This window comes from Athene cunicularia (assembly GCF_003259725.1).
Source record: "Athene cunicularia isolate RWA chromosome 1 unlocalized genomic scaffold, athCun1 chr1_part1, whole genome shotgun sequence".
NCBI lineage: Eukaryota > Metazoa > Chordata > Aves > Strigiformes > Strigidae > Athene > Athene cunicularia.
Genome location: NW_020799091.1, coordinates 15,599,310 through 15,615,808, shown reverse-complemented (window position 1 = coordinate 15,615,808; position 16,499 = coordinate 15,599,310). Strand labels below are relative to the sequence as shown.

The 16,499-nt window shown below is 37.1% G+C and overlaps 1 protein-coding gene across 1 annotated transcript in view; it reads left to right on the top strand.

Moving 5' to 3' along the window:
* The window catches only part of GUCY1A2 (guanylate cyclase 1 soluble subunit alpha 2), a 177,551-nt gene that overhangs the window by 141,172 nt on the left and 19,880 nt on the right, over positions 1-16,499 (top strand). Inside the window, exon 7 of the mRNA XM_026856787.1 lies at positions 6,184-6,338. Coding sequence (XP_026712588.1) covers positions 6,184-6,338 — 155 coding nt within the window. The remainder of the gene's footprint in view (positions 1-6,183; positions 6,339-16,499) is intronic.

Genomic DNA, 16,499 nt, shown 5'->3' with positions numbered 1-16,499 from the left:
AAGAATACAGATAACCCACACACTAAAGCATATGTCAGGGCATAGCTGTCAGTCCTGTCAACTTGCAGTTCTTTGAAGGAGCAGAAAGGCACATTGACTCACCAATGTGTGGACCAGATTTTAGACCTTTGAGCTCTGTAGAGTCCATTTTGTGTTAATACATTTTACCAATAAATTTCCATATGTAGTGATTTAGAGACAGCACCGTTGTGGAAGCTGTTACAAAATATTAGAGCAGATAATGTCTTAAGAATTTGGCACATTCTGTTTGAAAGTATCTGGCAATGTATCATGGACTAACAGCTACAACACTGCAAGAGGTGACTTTTTCCTTTCTGAAGGATACTGCAAGGGCAGAAGGGAGAAGGTCCTTCCTGGAACACAGAGGATAACTCAGTATGTTAGGGAAGAAAGTGAGGAGTACTTTGTCTGAGAAACAGTAGTGTACAAATATCCACATACATTACTGAAACTGATGTTCAAAGTCCTGACTCAGCAGAACGCTTCCTATTGTATTTAAATGCTTTCCTGGCTTGGGACATCCATGTGCCTGGAAGGATTTCCATACAGCTACTGTCACATATCAGCCCTCAGCTCAGCTACCAGCTCAGCACAAAGTCTTGAGCAGCTGCCAGTCAGTCACATTATTAAGGCTTGAAATGCTCCAGGCTGGCTGAGTGGGGGATTACTTCTGCCTGTGGTTGCTTTCCAAACTGTGTCACCTACTTCCCAGCCTGCCCTCACTTCAGCTCAGTGTCTGTGTAAGGCAGCCAGTTCTGTGAAAATGAGTTTTGAGCCTTCTGGATGCAGTTAATCTGTGAGGCAATCTGAGTCTTTCCTGCATGGGAGTATGTTTTTCAGAGTGTGAGAATTGTTTATTAAGGTCCTTCTCTCAGCGTGTGCAGTGGGAAGAATGTGTACAGCTACCACTCCCATGAAATATCGTAGTCGATATTTGAGGAGGAACTGTGAACATCAAACACCTTTTCTCTACAAAAATAATTTCCTTTGGCTCAGGAAATCCCTGAACTAAAAATTACTGGTTGCAGAGAGAGAATTTTGGAAATGAGCATGTATTTTTTTCCCTGTGCTTATCAGAAGACAGGTTACCTGTACCTGTGTTTTGAATTGGAAAGTCTGCTTGCCTGTTATAACATTAACTGCTCCTTACTGGCGAAGAAAAAAGAAAGGTGCCCACCAGCTCTTCTTTGTCCTACTCTGCCTTTCAGTAATGTCCACAAAAAGACTTGACTTTTGAACTCCGAAATCATTCCTCACTGCCATGGCTATATGTAACTCTTCATGCTGTTGCCTATTTGGAAATATATCTCTGATGTCTCCTTTATCTTCTGAATTGAGCAAGACTTACACTTTTTAAAATAGATTTGTAAGTCCTTAACCAAGATTGCAGGTACTTTTGGACAACACCATGTACATAAGAAGCTTGAAGAATAATTAAAAAATTAGTTAATTTTTCTTTCAGGAATTAGAGCTTGAACTATTATTTTTTGGTCTAATTAATAAAGAAAGTGTTTTTAAGTCTTGTAATGCAATGTCCCAGTTTTGACTGAAGGGAAATACGGGTTTTAATGTGTTCAATTGGTTATCAATATGCAGACATATATTGGTCAAAAATGTTAGATTTGAGAAGGTTTTATAAAATGTTCTTGAGAAGACAATGGCTACTTCTCAGACTGTAGAATGGTGTCTTTCCACTTGCATTTTAATGTCAAAGTTTTTTTCCTCAAAAATTACATGGGGAAATGAGAGAGAAAGGAGAATGACTTTTTAATCAGGGTTTCAAAAGACAAAAAGCTCAGGAGCTTTGAATATAAAGCAGATTATTGGATTTGCTTATTGTGAACATACTGATTAACAGAAGAAGCTATTAAGAAATAACTCAGCAATGATGAAATTTACTTTAGGCATGCTACTGCATTCCTTTATAAAATATTTTGCCTCTTCACCATAGACTGTAAATGGGTTGTGAGTTTTCAGTGATGCATTTACTTTCACCTCACTTGGAATAGGCTGTTTTGATGGAAGTGTGCAGTTTTCAATATGGTGTCACTGGAAATGATAGAAACCAGAAAGCAGGTGAAAACAAAACAAAACCCAGCACTTCTACCTACAAAAAGGGAAAATCATGCTTTGGCAATTAGGAGGTGTAAAAAGGGGTAACACACAACTCTTCTAAGTTTCAGTGTATCAGAAAAACACATTGTAGAATGTTCAATTCAATTCTTTTTATCTAAAAGGCCTCTCACAGGTTTCTTGCTCTTTTTCACACCTGTTCATGTTTCATTCCCCATTGTGCCTTCCAATATTCCTCCCTAGAAATGCCCTTGGCCTTTGTCCATCTCTTCACTGTTCCTTAACTATGGGGGTCTGGTATCTTCTGGGTTTTTTGGTTGGTTGTTTTTCGGGTTTTTTTTCCACATCTGTCTTCTCTTTGTGATTATTTCTAAAGAACTGTCTTTCCATTTGTATGCCTAATGCCTCTGAACTTGCAGTCTCAGTTATATGCTGCCCTTTTATCATTAGCCAGCTGATTAAGGACACATAAAGGAGCAGTCAGCACAGATGAAGAGCATGCATTCTATTAAAAATGCTCAATTTAAGTGTAAATTATACATATAATCTATATTATACATATATTTAAAGGACATAAATGAATAAATATAGTTATGATAAACAAATAATGCATGCTAGTGTTACCACCTAATGTGCATTTCATATGTTATTAATAATCTTTAATGATAACTGTTCTGGGAAAGCAATAATAAGGGCTGCATATACAATATAGCTTGGGAACTATAGATATACATGTATAACTGATATTATTGTTCTAAGTCAAGCTCTAGGCAGATTTTCTTTTGCTGCAAACTTAATGTGAGAGGTTGATGTGCCCCAGTGTCTTGTTACTAATAATTTGATTACACATTTTCTTCCTTTGTAAAAAAAAAAAAAAAAAAAAAAAAAAAAAAAAGCCTTAAACTGTTAACACTTTTCAACTCAGTGAGGAAAAAGCCAGAATACCTTATCTGCAGATGAAATAAAATCTTGAAAAGACATTTTTATGAAAATCATATTTCACTAAAAAGAAATATATGACCAATATAATGGTTATTCTCGATATAAGAAGACACAGCAAGGAATACTTCATGGCAATAGCATCAGTGTTGCGGGCTCTTTTCTTGTAGAGAACCATATAATGAAGCAGAAGTGGAGCTTTACTGCAAGGCATTCTTGGTGTAATTTTGTCTTGTATTGGGCATATATCTCTATGGTTTAATGAGAAAACCTGTATCAGCTCTCTTGCACCCAATGAAAACCAGATTTTGGCACTCTCATCAGTAGCTCTATGTAGTTTAACCTGTGTTTATAAGAATATCTACATTTTTTGTTGTAGGAGCATGTTTTTTAAAAAAATCACAGATACTACAGAACACAAAATGTTGTGTAGTCAGACAAACCAAATGTTTTAAAAATTTCTTTATATACATTCTATATTAAGTAGAAAAGCTCTTTCCTTTCTTCTTCTGAAAGTCAAGCAGTTCACAGAAGATCTAAACTATATACTCTTAAGTGAAATTTTAAATATCCATTTATTTTTGCTCCCAGTCTCAGTTTTTCTGTGAAAGTTGGCATGGCTTTAGCTTCATTTTCCTAATCCTACAAAGGAAAATATTTTATATTGAGGGTAATAGATCAGATTGTCTTTTATTTTTCCAGCAAATCTGTTTTCCTTGGCACATGCCGAAAAGTTATAACCACAAAGGCCATTTCCCTAGTGTCTTTTTGAGACAATCGTGAGAAAAGATCTTGAAATCATTTAGTGTGTGAGTGGGGTTTGGGTTCTTCAAAAGAGCCTAAAATTTTCTTCCTGAGAATCTGGAAATCCTTTGGAAGTCCTATTTCACTGAAGCACTGAATGATAAAAAACTCTGTGGACACATAAAAGGAAGCACTTCAAAAGTGAAAGCAGAAAAACAACCACCAACAACTTTAGCTTTCATTGCATATATTGCAAAAGTAAATTTTATTTTCTTAGTACATTTTTTGCTATCAGATTTTCCTTCCACTCTAATGTATACTTTCATTTCCACTTTCCAACAGCAAAACCAGCTAGTGGTTTTTCGTACAGTTTCAGTCTGGCCTTCACATGTGATTGAATGTAGCTTAGAAGAGGTAACAGCAGGTGTTTTATTTGTGATTCTTAAATAAATGTGCAGAGTAGTAGTGGAACAAATAGGTAGCATTATCTCTGTTCTTAAAATTGTGTGCAAAATAACTAATCCTTCTCCCATCTCACAAACAAGACATTGTAAATAAGTTCTTTATTGTTTATTGAAAGCTGACAGCATACTTGCTATTGTGTGAGCAAGACTTTCTGCTTGTAATCTTTTGCTGAGGGCAGATACTGACCTCACTAATACCCAGAAGGGCTGTTTGCTCAGTTTTTGACTGCAGGAGCACTTTTTTTTTTTTTTTCACTGGAAGTAAACAATGGAGTTTAAATGTATCTTGTGGTAAAAGCAGGAAGTCTTCAATGCCCCAAAATATGGCCAAAATAATGCAGGTGTGATGGGTTTGCACAGATGTTCAAAGCCAAAGCAAGTTTGTGAGTGCTTCCCAGCCCAATAGGATAGAGCATTTGAAAGATTTCAATAGCTGTCTTCCAAACTGTAGTAAAGGTTTGAAAGATTAATTAAATTTGAGTGCTATTAATTATTAGATTAAAAAAAAATCCTAGTCCGTAATTAACAGCATTATTGTGAAGATTGAAGGTTTTATGTTGTCTGTGAGAATGTTGAAGTAATATCACACTGAATGCAGAACAGCATATTCTTAGGTTATGCATGGGCTTAGTGTATAGCAGATATAATGCTATAACCATTGTCGGTGACATATAAGAGAGGAACAAAATGAAGAGGATGCTTATCTGCATGATAAAAGTCTTGGATGCACAGGAAGGACTGTAGTCAGTGAAATAATGTGGGGTCCCATATGTTCATAGAACTTCATGGACACCAAGGTTATAAAATGATGGCATTTGTCTTAACATTAAAAAAATGAGTACAGAACATATTTGAGTAAATATGTATTGCATTATTAAAAAAATAGGGAGTGACAGACAAAAGCACAGTGGGATAACTGTGCATTAAATCAAAGGACAAGATTGAGTATAGTAGTATTCAAGTCACTCATTCAGACCCCATCAGACCCTCTGTTTTATTAGCTGCTCTTTATTTTCTTCACATTATCTCATGTTTTGCAGCAGTTCAGTTACTATGAGTGAGAGTATCCTCAGAACGTATAAATATCTTCTTTTCATTTTTTAATATTATAAAGTTAACAAGAGAAAAATACTTTTCTACTTGTAAAAACTATTTTCTTGGCAAACACAAGTGGTTGCCAAAATGTGTGCAGAATAAGTCTCTGTTCAATTATTCATTCTGAAAGAAACTTGGATGGTGAGTTCAGGCTTTACAGATCAATGTAATCACCACATCTTGGACAGTTACAGGGGATGATATCTAGAATAGCCACATGGGTTTTTTTAATTTGCTGGAGATTTATTTCTACTTATTTTGGGGGACACACAATTATTTTTAAAATCATTGGTGCCTTAATCTTTAGCATCTTCACCATTGCAATATCTCTTAGTCTGACAAAGTGAAAAAGACCTTAGACCTTGAGGACTTTGGAAGAAAAAAAATACAAAGAAGATAAAAGTACCATATTCATCCACTCCACTTTACTATTCTGCCAGTTTGAGAAAATTTGTGTCTTTTACTTTAAAGCCTGTGTTAGAAATGGTGTCAAAAATAACCCTCCGTGATGTATCTATTTGTGTAATTAGATGGCTGATATTGCAGTAACTCTAGGTAACCCCATCCTATTCTGTTAATGATTCCTGTTTTGACTGATGTACTCTCCAGAAAATGTGCACAGATGAAAAAATAATTTTAGTAGAGATAACCATGTTTTTTTTCTTTTTTTTTAACTGCATATGTTTTAAGCTAGATGAATGGGAGAGCTTGTTTTCTTCCAGTTCACTTTCTTTGGTTTATTATTTCTCTGAAAGGGTTGCCGTGACTGGCTTATAAATAAGTGCTCAAGTCATTACTGCGGACAGCACAAGAGAGGCAGACTGACATGGATCTCTAATTTTTCCAGATGAGGATAGGCATTCACTCAGGATCAGTGCTGGCCGGCGTTGTTGGTGTAAGAATGCCACGTTACTGTCTCTTTGGGAACAATGTCACCCTTGCAAGCAAGTTCGAGTCAGGAAGTCACCCACGCCGCATCAATGTCAGTCCAACCACGTACCAGTAAGTCCTAGCCTTCTCATACTGTTTTTATTTCAGCCTGTTTTGAGTTCAGTCTTGTAACGTTCTGTCCTCAACATGTGAACTTCAACAGAAAGTCAGCAGGGCACCAGGACAGCTGGAACGAGGTGTGGCCTGAGGCTGACAGTGTTTGCAGGTGTGCATCAGAATGTGCAAAGTCAGACAGTGGAGGCAGGAGGGTCAACCATTCTTCCCTAAAATAATGTGTAACTGAGGAAGTAGAAGATGTCTCCCAAAGCACCATAGTTTTATGCATTAACAGCTTTAGGCTAGGGATTTTGATTCCACCTGCTAGACACAGTTTATGGAGAGAAATTTATTCTCATTGGCTCAGAAGAAAGTCTTTAATTTTGCCAGTGATGCCCAGCTTTGAAAGAGTTTTTATGCTTTCTTGAAGACAAAATTTCTTATTTAACACTGTAAAGAGACACTTGATTGAAGCATTTTCTTAATGTAGGAAAAAAGATTGAAAATGGCAAAGCATTATTCCTAGCTCTTTGAAGAAATTATGCAAATATAGGGAAAGTTTGATTAAATCTGGTTATGAGGAACAGCTCCTAAATAAAAAAGGTGTTCCTTATTGTTCAAATTTGACAGCTTGACTATTAGAATTTCTGCTGCTTAGATTACTACTGACGTACTCAATTTTTTTGGCAGGAGATCTCAATCTTACTCTTTTTCTAATGTTCTCTATCTGAACTAATTGTCTGAAGTACGTCTTTGCTCAGGTTTTGTAAGTGTTTTTCTGTGGTAAATCTGTACACAATTGCTCAAGTAATACTGCTTTTATTTTTTCTTATACAGAACTGTGAATCTCAATATTTTTTCCCATACCTCTCTATGTAAATTAAAGTTTTAAAAGGGATTTTTTCATCCAAGTATTTAGGTGTCTGATATGCTAAAACGTAAATCAGTCAGAAAATGAAGTTAAAAGTAATTCTAGTGAATAAAATTACATTCTTCTGTAGAGCCCATTCACTCAAGATCAGATTTATAGAATGGAGCAAGTGTAGTTAATTGGACAAGAGGCAGAAAAATTGAATAGACTTTTGATCATAAAATGAATGGAAGTAGATTCATACAGCTGTCTGGTAACATGCAAGAGAAACACAGACCCAACCTACTATTTGCTATAGAAAATTATGTACATTTAAATACAAATAAATTCAGTAAATATATAGGAAATTGCTGTTAGGAACTTGGTGTCACTTGAAAAGAAGTTGTCTTTGAGACCTTCCAGGTACAGTATTCTAGTGGCTTTGGTTCCTGGTCTTCCACTGTGGGATAGGAGAAACCTTCTAAAACATTGTTTGAAAAAAGAACACAAAATTGTTGACCAGCTGTGTCCTAGTTTTGAAAACTTATCCAGTAGCAGCGCCTTTGGTGTTAATTCTGTACAACTGAGGTAAGTGATTCTGTCAAAAAGTGACAAAAGGCCCTGTGACAGGGACATCAACTTTTCTTGTACAGGAACAGTTCTTATAAAGGGATGTTCTCCAACCTCAGAAGGTCTTCGAGATACTCTGAAAGTGCAGTTTGTACTTTTTCAGGGCTATGGTGTTGCTGAACTTTGTGTCCCTGAGAGGGGAAAATTGATGAACTAGACAGTCTCATGTTATTTCAAGAAAAATACAGTTGGAAATATAAGTAGCAAGTATACACGAGGCCAGTGATGCACTCAAGAAAACTCTTCTTGCCAGGGTCACTTCCAGTCTACCAGTGCCAGTGCTGTTGAGTTTGGTTGCAAGAGGGATACGGCCCCTCTTCTGATTTGTGGTCATTGTTGAGCAACCTGATCTAGTTGATGTCCCATCCCCCTGGTGTTGCCGGGGAATCGGACCAGGTTACCTTTAAAGGTCTCTTCCAGCCTAAACAATTCTATGATAGCATGTTTTATTTTCATCACATTGCTGGTAAAAGGTCTCTTCTGGAAGCCAGTTTAAGGGCTTGTATATGGAGTTTGTTAGAAATCCTTGCTTTTATGCTGCCCTGCATCTGACTCCAAGTACACTGTAGCACGGAGAAGATGGCTTCTGTTTGTCTGTGTCTTACCTCTACCTGGCTGCCATTGGTCATAGCGTACTGTTAATAAGTCAGATGAGAGTAACTGGGATTTGGAGAGCATTCCTACTAAGACCTAACTAGCATAATGTCAGTCAGATTTTCTCACCCTTTATGTCTTCCGGGTTTTATGAAAAAGAGGGCTATAATTTTTTTCACTTCTCTTTAATCCTAGAAATCCATTAGCAATAGGACCATTTTTTCCAGAATGGCCAAACTTTAACCTTACATGGTTATGGGTTTTACCTTCCCGAAAGTTACAAATTTAGACTGTTGCTTTCAAAAAGGGAAGATAGTAGAAAAGTGACTGATGATGCAGTAATGATATAACAAAACTGGAAAACACAACAAAATGCAGAATTACTGGTATTTATTTGCATTATTGTACCATGTAAAAAATCTGCCATTGTGTGCTGAACAAATTCAGTGCTCAATTCAGAGAACTGAGTGCAGAGTGCAGGTAACAGATAGACATAGTTACAGGTAAAGGAAGTAGAAATAGCAAGAAAATATATGTTTGAATGAGAGGCAGATATCATTCAGGATGAATAACTAAAAGTAATGATGAAAAGGCTAGGAATGAGTTTATTTTACATGCTTCAGAAATTTTATGAAAAAATTAACGTGCATGAGATGAGTTTGGCTACTTCGTACCTTCTGGCATGGTTGAAAGCATGAGGACAGAGGGAAAAAGTCAAGAAATGACACTGCTGACACAGTGGCCAGGAGAGACTGCAATCACAATATACTCTATAGGGCAGGATTATTCACAGTTTCTGAAGGTGAACTAGGAGGTTTGAACGTAATATACTGGTATTATCCAAACAAACAAGTAGTGATCTGATGCATCTGTATATAACTTTTCTTAAATATAATTTGTGTGAGTATATAATTTGCTCTGTACAAATAAAGTGATTAATCACAAACTGAAATGTCTTTATAGTTGACCTTCTATTCCATCAAATTCTTCTATTTGATCATACTGTGCTGCTGTGTACTCAGTTAATATTTTTATTATATAAGAAACAGTGTTTTCCAAAGTATATAATTTTGCAATCAGTATGAAAATAACAGAATTTTCAATTAATTAAAACTACTGGCATTTATCATTACATGTTTGTCTATCATGCCCCCTGATGAAAATTCTGATACAGTTTTTGTGCTTACAAAGCATGCAGATACTGGAAACATGTCTAATACTTATCAGCTTCCATTTTACAGTACAGATTATGCATTATAAAGCATCATCAGCATTCAAATGAGAATCACACTTCAGAATGCCTATTATTGGTTTCAGACACTTCCCTGTGAGCCCATAATCTGCCTGTGTAAGAATCAGAGTCTAAAATTATAAATATAAGATTTTGTGTTGCCTAGCAGCAGCAGGGAATTTGCAGCAGCCTTGCTCCAGTTACACCTGTCTGGGCACAGTTCTGCTGTGTGAAACAGCACCTCTTACAAAGGTGGTCTTTGAATCTGTTGGGGATAAAAGCTCGGTTCTGTTCACAGTATCTTGTTTTCTTGACTCAGACAGGTCTTTTGACTGAAGCCCCATTTGCTTTGAATCACTGAGTACTGTGAAATGAAAGCACTGGAACAGCGTTGGTAGAACTTCCAGTGATACATGTGGAAACTGGAGAGGGAGTGGACAGGAAGGAATAGGAGAAGAATAACACATTTCTCTGTTCCTTTAGTAAGCTAGCAAATCCAGCTCAAGTTTTATGTAATTCATCTACATTATCCTGAACTGAATAAAATTACCCTATTTTCTATGCTCAGGAAGAAAGCACAATGAGATTCACGAGACTCTTCTTCAGCACAGATGAGAGAGAAAATATTTTTAAATTCTTTGTTTCAGCCTTGAATAAAGATACTTATCAGATATTAATATAGTATGAATACATTCATTGTGTTTCCCTAATAGTATTACAGTGTAATGCCTTGGGATCTCAAAGCAGTTATCAAAGCAGATAAACATAATTGTTGCTATTTGTCAAGTAACTATTTAAAAATTAATTCTTTTACCTCTTCTTTCCACTTCTGGTCTTTTCAGCATGTATTTCCCTTGTGGAGAAGGTGCTTCTGACATCAGATAATGGGTACTGATACTTTCCATTATCAGATGCTGGGCTATACATCTGGGACCTGAGTTTAGGCAAAGATGAACAGCCTGTATCCCACATCCTTATCTCATTTAGGAGAGAGCAGCCAAGCATACCTTCTTATTGAGCTGGGTGAGGTCACTGCTAGTTCACCTGCCTAAATTGTCCCTCAGCCTTTAAAAATGATTAAAAACTGCAGAACTTGAGTAGGTTTTCAACAGTTATTTCACAAAATGTTGTATGGAAAAAGGTTTACTTTTAGGTAATTAAGAAGGGTGTATATACATCTCTGTAGGGATTTTAATTTAAAAGTGTGCGCTTCTATAAACTCCTTATTTTTATTTAATAAAATTATTTTTCCTACAGGTTATATCTATATCTACATCTGCATTTTTCTGCCTCATATGGATAAACAAATGGATTTATTCTCCAAGAGCCCTTTCAGATTATTTTAAATTTTATTTTTGAGTATCCTTTACAAAACTGTTTTTTTTTATATTGGTCAGTTCACCATGGGGACATATTGGTGGACAGGCAATTTATTTATAGACAGAAAGGGAACACAGCTTATACATGGACACAAAAAGTTATTGTTCATCTAACTAAAGTATTAAAAGTCAGTCAAAATTAACTGGTTTATTCTTGGTTTTCTGTTCCCAATGTCATTTGCCTCCATAAGGCTGCACTCCCATAGTCACTGTGATTTGTGATTACGGTCCTTGGGGCCTCTGCTGTCCTCCTGTGCTTGTGCTTCATGACATTACGTTTTTATTCAAGGTTCATAGATAGTTCACTCTACGCAGAATAACTCTGTGTTAGATCACTGTTCATTAGTTAACAGCATATGCTGCACCACAGTTCCACACAGCTAAACTGAAGTTAAAACATACTTAGGCAGTAGTCATCTGGCTGCTAGACAGCTGCTAAAACTACAAAAAGCTCAAGCCTAGACAAATCCAGACAAGTCCTGAGGATCAGGGATTTGCACTATTAGAACAGTGCAAAGCCTGGGGCCTTTACTAGTAATGGTGCAATCCTGTTCACTGAGCCTAATTTTCTAATGTCCCAAACAAGGAGAAGAGACACAGAATTTCTTCTGCTTAGGTGAGTGTGAAATAAAAGTATTAAAGGTCATGGACAGGCACTCACCATGCTGAGCTGCATGTGCTATACAATATATTGCATTAAAAAGTCATGGCTAGTCCTTTCATAATCTTATTAAGTTGATCTAAATAAAAGAAGAACACCAATACATGAGCTTTCAGAGTTTAAAAAACCCCAACAAAGTCCAATGTGAAATGAATTAGATCCAGACATAGTCATATTTTTTCAGTGTCTTGGTCTCTCTAGCATGTATAGAAACTGAGGGAGAATTTCAAACCCAGTAAAATTTGGAACCAAGTGCACTGATTTTTGGCATTACAGTAACAAATTTATATTTTTTACAGTTAATTTTATGTGCAACCTACCGATATTTCTAATGAGTACCATAATAATTTATCATCTGAATTCATAAGGAAACAAATGAGCTGGCATATGTTATCAAACCAGATGCCCAGCTGGTGAAGTGACCCAAAACTTGTTGCTACAGAGGAAGGGATCAGCAGTCTAGCAGGTTACCTTCTGATAACCCATTTGGGAACCCATTAATTAAATTTTCCTAATTGTACCAACTAATAGGTGGATGTGAACAAGGTTAACTACAGTTTTTACAGCTCTCTGAGTTAGAGCAGAAAGAACCTTTTCTTTTGTTGATAGCTATCCCATAAATATTACCTTTCACAGGAAAATTGACCTGGCGGCTTCACTTTTCTTGGTGCATACTATATTAGGAAAGCCATGCATATTCTCTTTTATTTTAGTGCATTGTATTTTTTTTTTAGAAATATTGTTCAAATTTTGGTCTATACAAAACAATTTTGCTAAAAGAAGTTTACGCTAATGTTCAGTTCTGAGTGGGTGCTTTTTCAACTCTGATTCACCAAATTGCCAAACCCTGACTTGACTTTTATTTAGGGTGTATGGAAATTCCTTGTACGGAGGTTAAAATATGTGTGTGTGTGTGTGTGTGTATATACACACACAAGATCAAAGGTGAATAAATATTTGGCTATTCTTAATAACTTGAATATTACATTTGTGTTACATGGTTTATTGAAGCAGCAAATAGTATAATTAGTCTCATATCTAATTAAATATGAACATGTGTTTGAAGGTTATTCTATAATACATATTTTATATACATATATATCAGTTTATGGTACTTATCTCAGGAACTGTACATTTTATGGAGGGCCTGAGGAGGACAGAGGGGAGCAAACCATGCAGGCAGGTGAAGATGCTGTATGTTGTTCTGGAGAGGCTGATACTCCTCAACTGCTCCTGCCGTGGTCAGGGGACAGTGAGTGGCAAGCTTGGCAAGCCAGAGCAGCAACCTGGCCAAGAATGGGCTGCATCACCACAAGCAGTTGCATGCTCCTTACTGTCTGTTGACTCTGGAAGGATTTGGCCTGACTGCATGTCCTGAAGGTGTCTTTTGAGACAAGCCTGGTGTAAAAGGCGAGAGAAAAGACAGGCCCCTAAGCACTACAAATTATGCAATGCCAGGCTCCTGCAGCCAAACAAACTTGCAGGCATTTGCTGGGCTTTGCAAAATTTGCTGGGATGTGGTGACCATATCCAGCTGTGCTAGCCACGTCCAGCAAGCACTAGTCACAGCACTGGGGAGGAGGTTTCAAAGGTTTACATACACTGTACAGGCAATGTGTCCTCTCAAGACCTCATGGTGGAACTCAATGTATATTAGAACAAGCTGAAGCTAGGCAAGTGCTTCCTCAGCACTGCTGTTTCTCTAAGCAGCTAAGAATTGAGTTGGTGCATGGGGTAAATAATTTATTCCTTTACCTGTGGACATATGGTTCTCAAAGAAGATCATCTTTTGTGCTTCCAGAGCAGTTGCTCTTTATATTTCCAAAGGAGTTGATACTCCAGACTACTAAGTGGCTACTTCTCTTACCATCTTACTCCTCTCTTTGGACAGATCCTTCAGTTTTTGATTGTATCTTGTTTGGGAAGGAATAGAGCAAATTAGCCCACTTTTCACAAAAAAAATCATAAAATATTGCAGCCATCCTTCCTGTTGAGCATGAGGGCAAGCAGAGGTACTTTTTTTGTATAAGTATTAATTAACCTTCACAGCATCCAGTGATAAGTGCAAAGGTTGACAACTCGGAGAGGGAGAGATAAAGTGGTGATATTGCTTTCCAGCAGGCAGGGAGAGGGTAAGAATCAGTGTGGAAAGCATGCACTCACCACAGAGGGCCTTGCAACAAATAATTCTGTAGTAGCAAATCTTTGTTAGTTCATTTTCTGAATATAGGAACTCGCTGATCAAGATGTGACTATTTCTTGCCAAACCAGTTTGAAATATAATTACCCTATAATTTCATCTATGCAGAAAAGAGCTACAGCTTTAAAAAGTTGCTTCAAGGTTCCCACTAAGTATGATCCTAATTTCCATTCTCACACAGACCTCCTGACATTGAAATGCTTCTTGTTTCCACTAGAAAATAACCACATTTTCTGCTTCCATACTGACACTTTTTTTTTTTTTTTTTGTATGAAGGAACTGAAAATGAATAAATAAGTGGGATAATTCTCAGATATCATCTCTTTTTGTCTGAAAGCAACAGCATTTTCACCACGGAAGGAACAGAACAAGAATTTAAACAGTTTGGGAAGATATCAGGTTAGAAGGGGAAGCTGTCAAAGTTAATTAACTACAAATCAGTGTTTAAGAAATTCTTCCTCCCCTGTAACATCAAGAAGACAAGCTGAGGGCAGACCTAGTACCAGGCAATTTATAGGAATGCTTGAGTAGTGTGACCCTCACAATTTAAGCACTGAATTGTAAATTATGTATCCAACTACTTGAGTGAAACCCAGAATTTTGAACCTGTGAATAATCTTACTATAAAAATACCATTTGGAATAGTGCTCTTAAGGGAAATTAACAGAAGTGATGCAGCTAAGACAGCTGAGATAAATGCTTTGGAATATTTTCAGACTAGTTGTTATATGCATATTCCTGAACTGCGGAGGTTGTGTAACTTCCACTTAAGCTCCATGATTATGGGACAATCTGGGGACATTTTATATAGAATTTAAGATGAAGGTGAAGGATAGACTGTGCTCTCATACTTTCAGAACAGGCAGTCTGATTTGGTCACAATAAAATGCTCTGAGAATGGTCCACAAGGTGAGACAAACAACCAGAACTGGTTGCTACCACCCAGGAAACCTTCCAGACCAGAAAGTTTTATACGGGCTCTTCCCCTGAGCCAGAGGGAAAAGGCAAAAGCTGCTCGTGTAGCTCGGCCTTGTTCTCCCTGAGGGTCTGCATTATTCATTCAGCTGCTTGGCTATTTGTCTTCATGAAAAGGAAGACAAGAAACTCAGAATCATAGAATCCCAGGTTCGAAGGGACCTCAGGGATCATCTGGTCCAACCTTTCTTGGCAAAACGTAGTCTAGACAAGATGGCCCCAGCACCCTGTCCAGCTGAATCTTAAAAGTGGCCAATGCTGGGGTATCTGGGCCATGGCCATCAGCTGCTACTGTTCTGTTTTGGGTTTTTTTTAACATTGCAAATGACCTAAATATAGGAGGGAGTGTTCCTGCCGAAAAAAGTCCTCACTGCTGATAACTGAGAATTAGCACATAACATATTTCTTCTGTATATACATAAAGCTATAGGAAATGAGAGGCAATTTCTGAACCATGATCTCATTCTCAGCCTGGGAAACCAAGTCAGGAGCAATATATTGAAGGAATTTGAAGAACCTGTTCTTTAGGAGAAAGGTGACCAGGGGCCGTTTTTGCCCTGTCTTTCTAATAGTGTTATGACAAAAGCCAGCAATTTCCTTTTTTTTTTTTTTTTTCCTTAAAATTATAAAGTAAGCAGGATAGAATGTGATCATAAGTAGCTATTAGCTTTTGGTAAAGATAGTTTCCTGCCGTGCTTGCTTGGGAGCAAAAATGCTATCCCAGTGAAGGTCAGCTAGACAATTTCTGAGGGTGAGAGGCTGATTCAAACAGGGCACCTAGTGTAGGGCTGTGGAGCCTATTACAAGCCATAGTAGTGAAGAAATTTCCAACAGACTAACTGGTTAGTCACCCATCACTCCTGGAGGATTTCATTGCAACCAAGTTACAATTCACAAAACAAGTGAAAATAAGGCCTTAACCTTTAATTAATATCTTGCACTTTTGTTCTATGAGGAAAATAGTGTGAAATATCAACTACGCTCAGTGCCAGCCCTGAACTGAATCAAAGAAAAAAAAAATTACAGTTTCAGACTTGTATAACTGTCATTGAAATTAGATAATGTTGGGCTCTGAGAAGGAAACCATTGATTTTTAGCAAGTGCTAAATGCTCCATAGAGAATAGTCAGTTTGGGGAAGAATGACTGCAGCAAAAGCTTACAGATTTAGCTCAGAAATTTCTAAGAGTTCAATATTTGCTTGCAGAAATCTAGCTTGGGAAGCAGCAAAGAGTTAATTCATATTTCAGTATAAAGCCTGCAGTTTTCAAATGCAAAATATTTACTACAAGCATTGCAGAGATGAAAAGAGAGAAGCTTCTCTGTGAAGGCCTCTGTAAGCTCTAATGCAGTTTAGAAAAAGATTACAGTATTTTGATCATAAAATTGACAGTCTGGAAAACAGATTAAGACATCCAAACTACACACTAAACAAAGACCACCACAGAAGTTCAAAGGCAAAAACATTGTTGGATTTATAACCAACTGATTATTTAAAAGCTGGGAAGAAAATGGCTTTATTTTTCAGTGAACTCAGATCATCTCAGCCAAACCCATGAAAAATGCTCAGTAAAGGAAGTACCATTCCATCTGCTGGGAATCCTGGCAAATTATCCTGGCAACAGGATTCATTCATTCATTTACTTCCCAGAAATCAG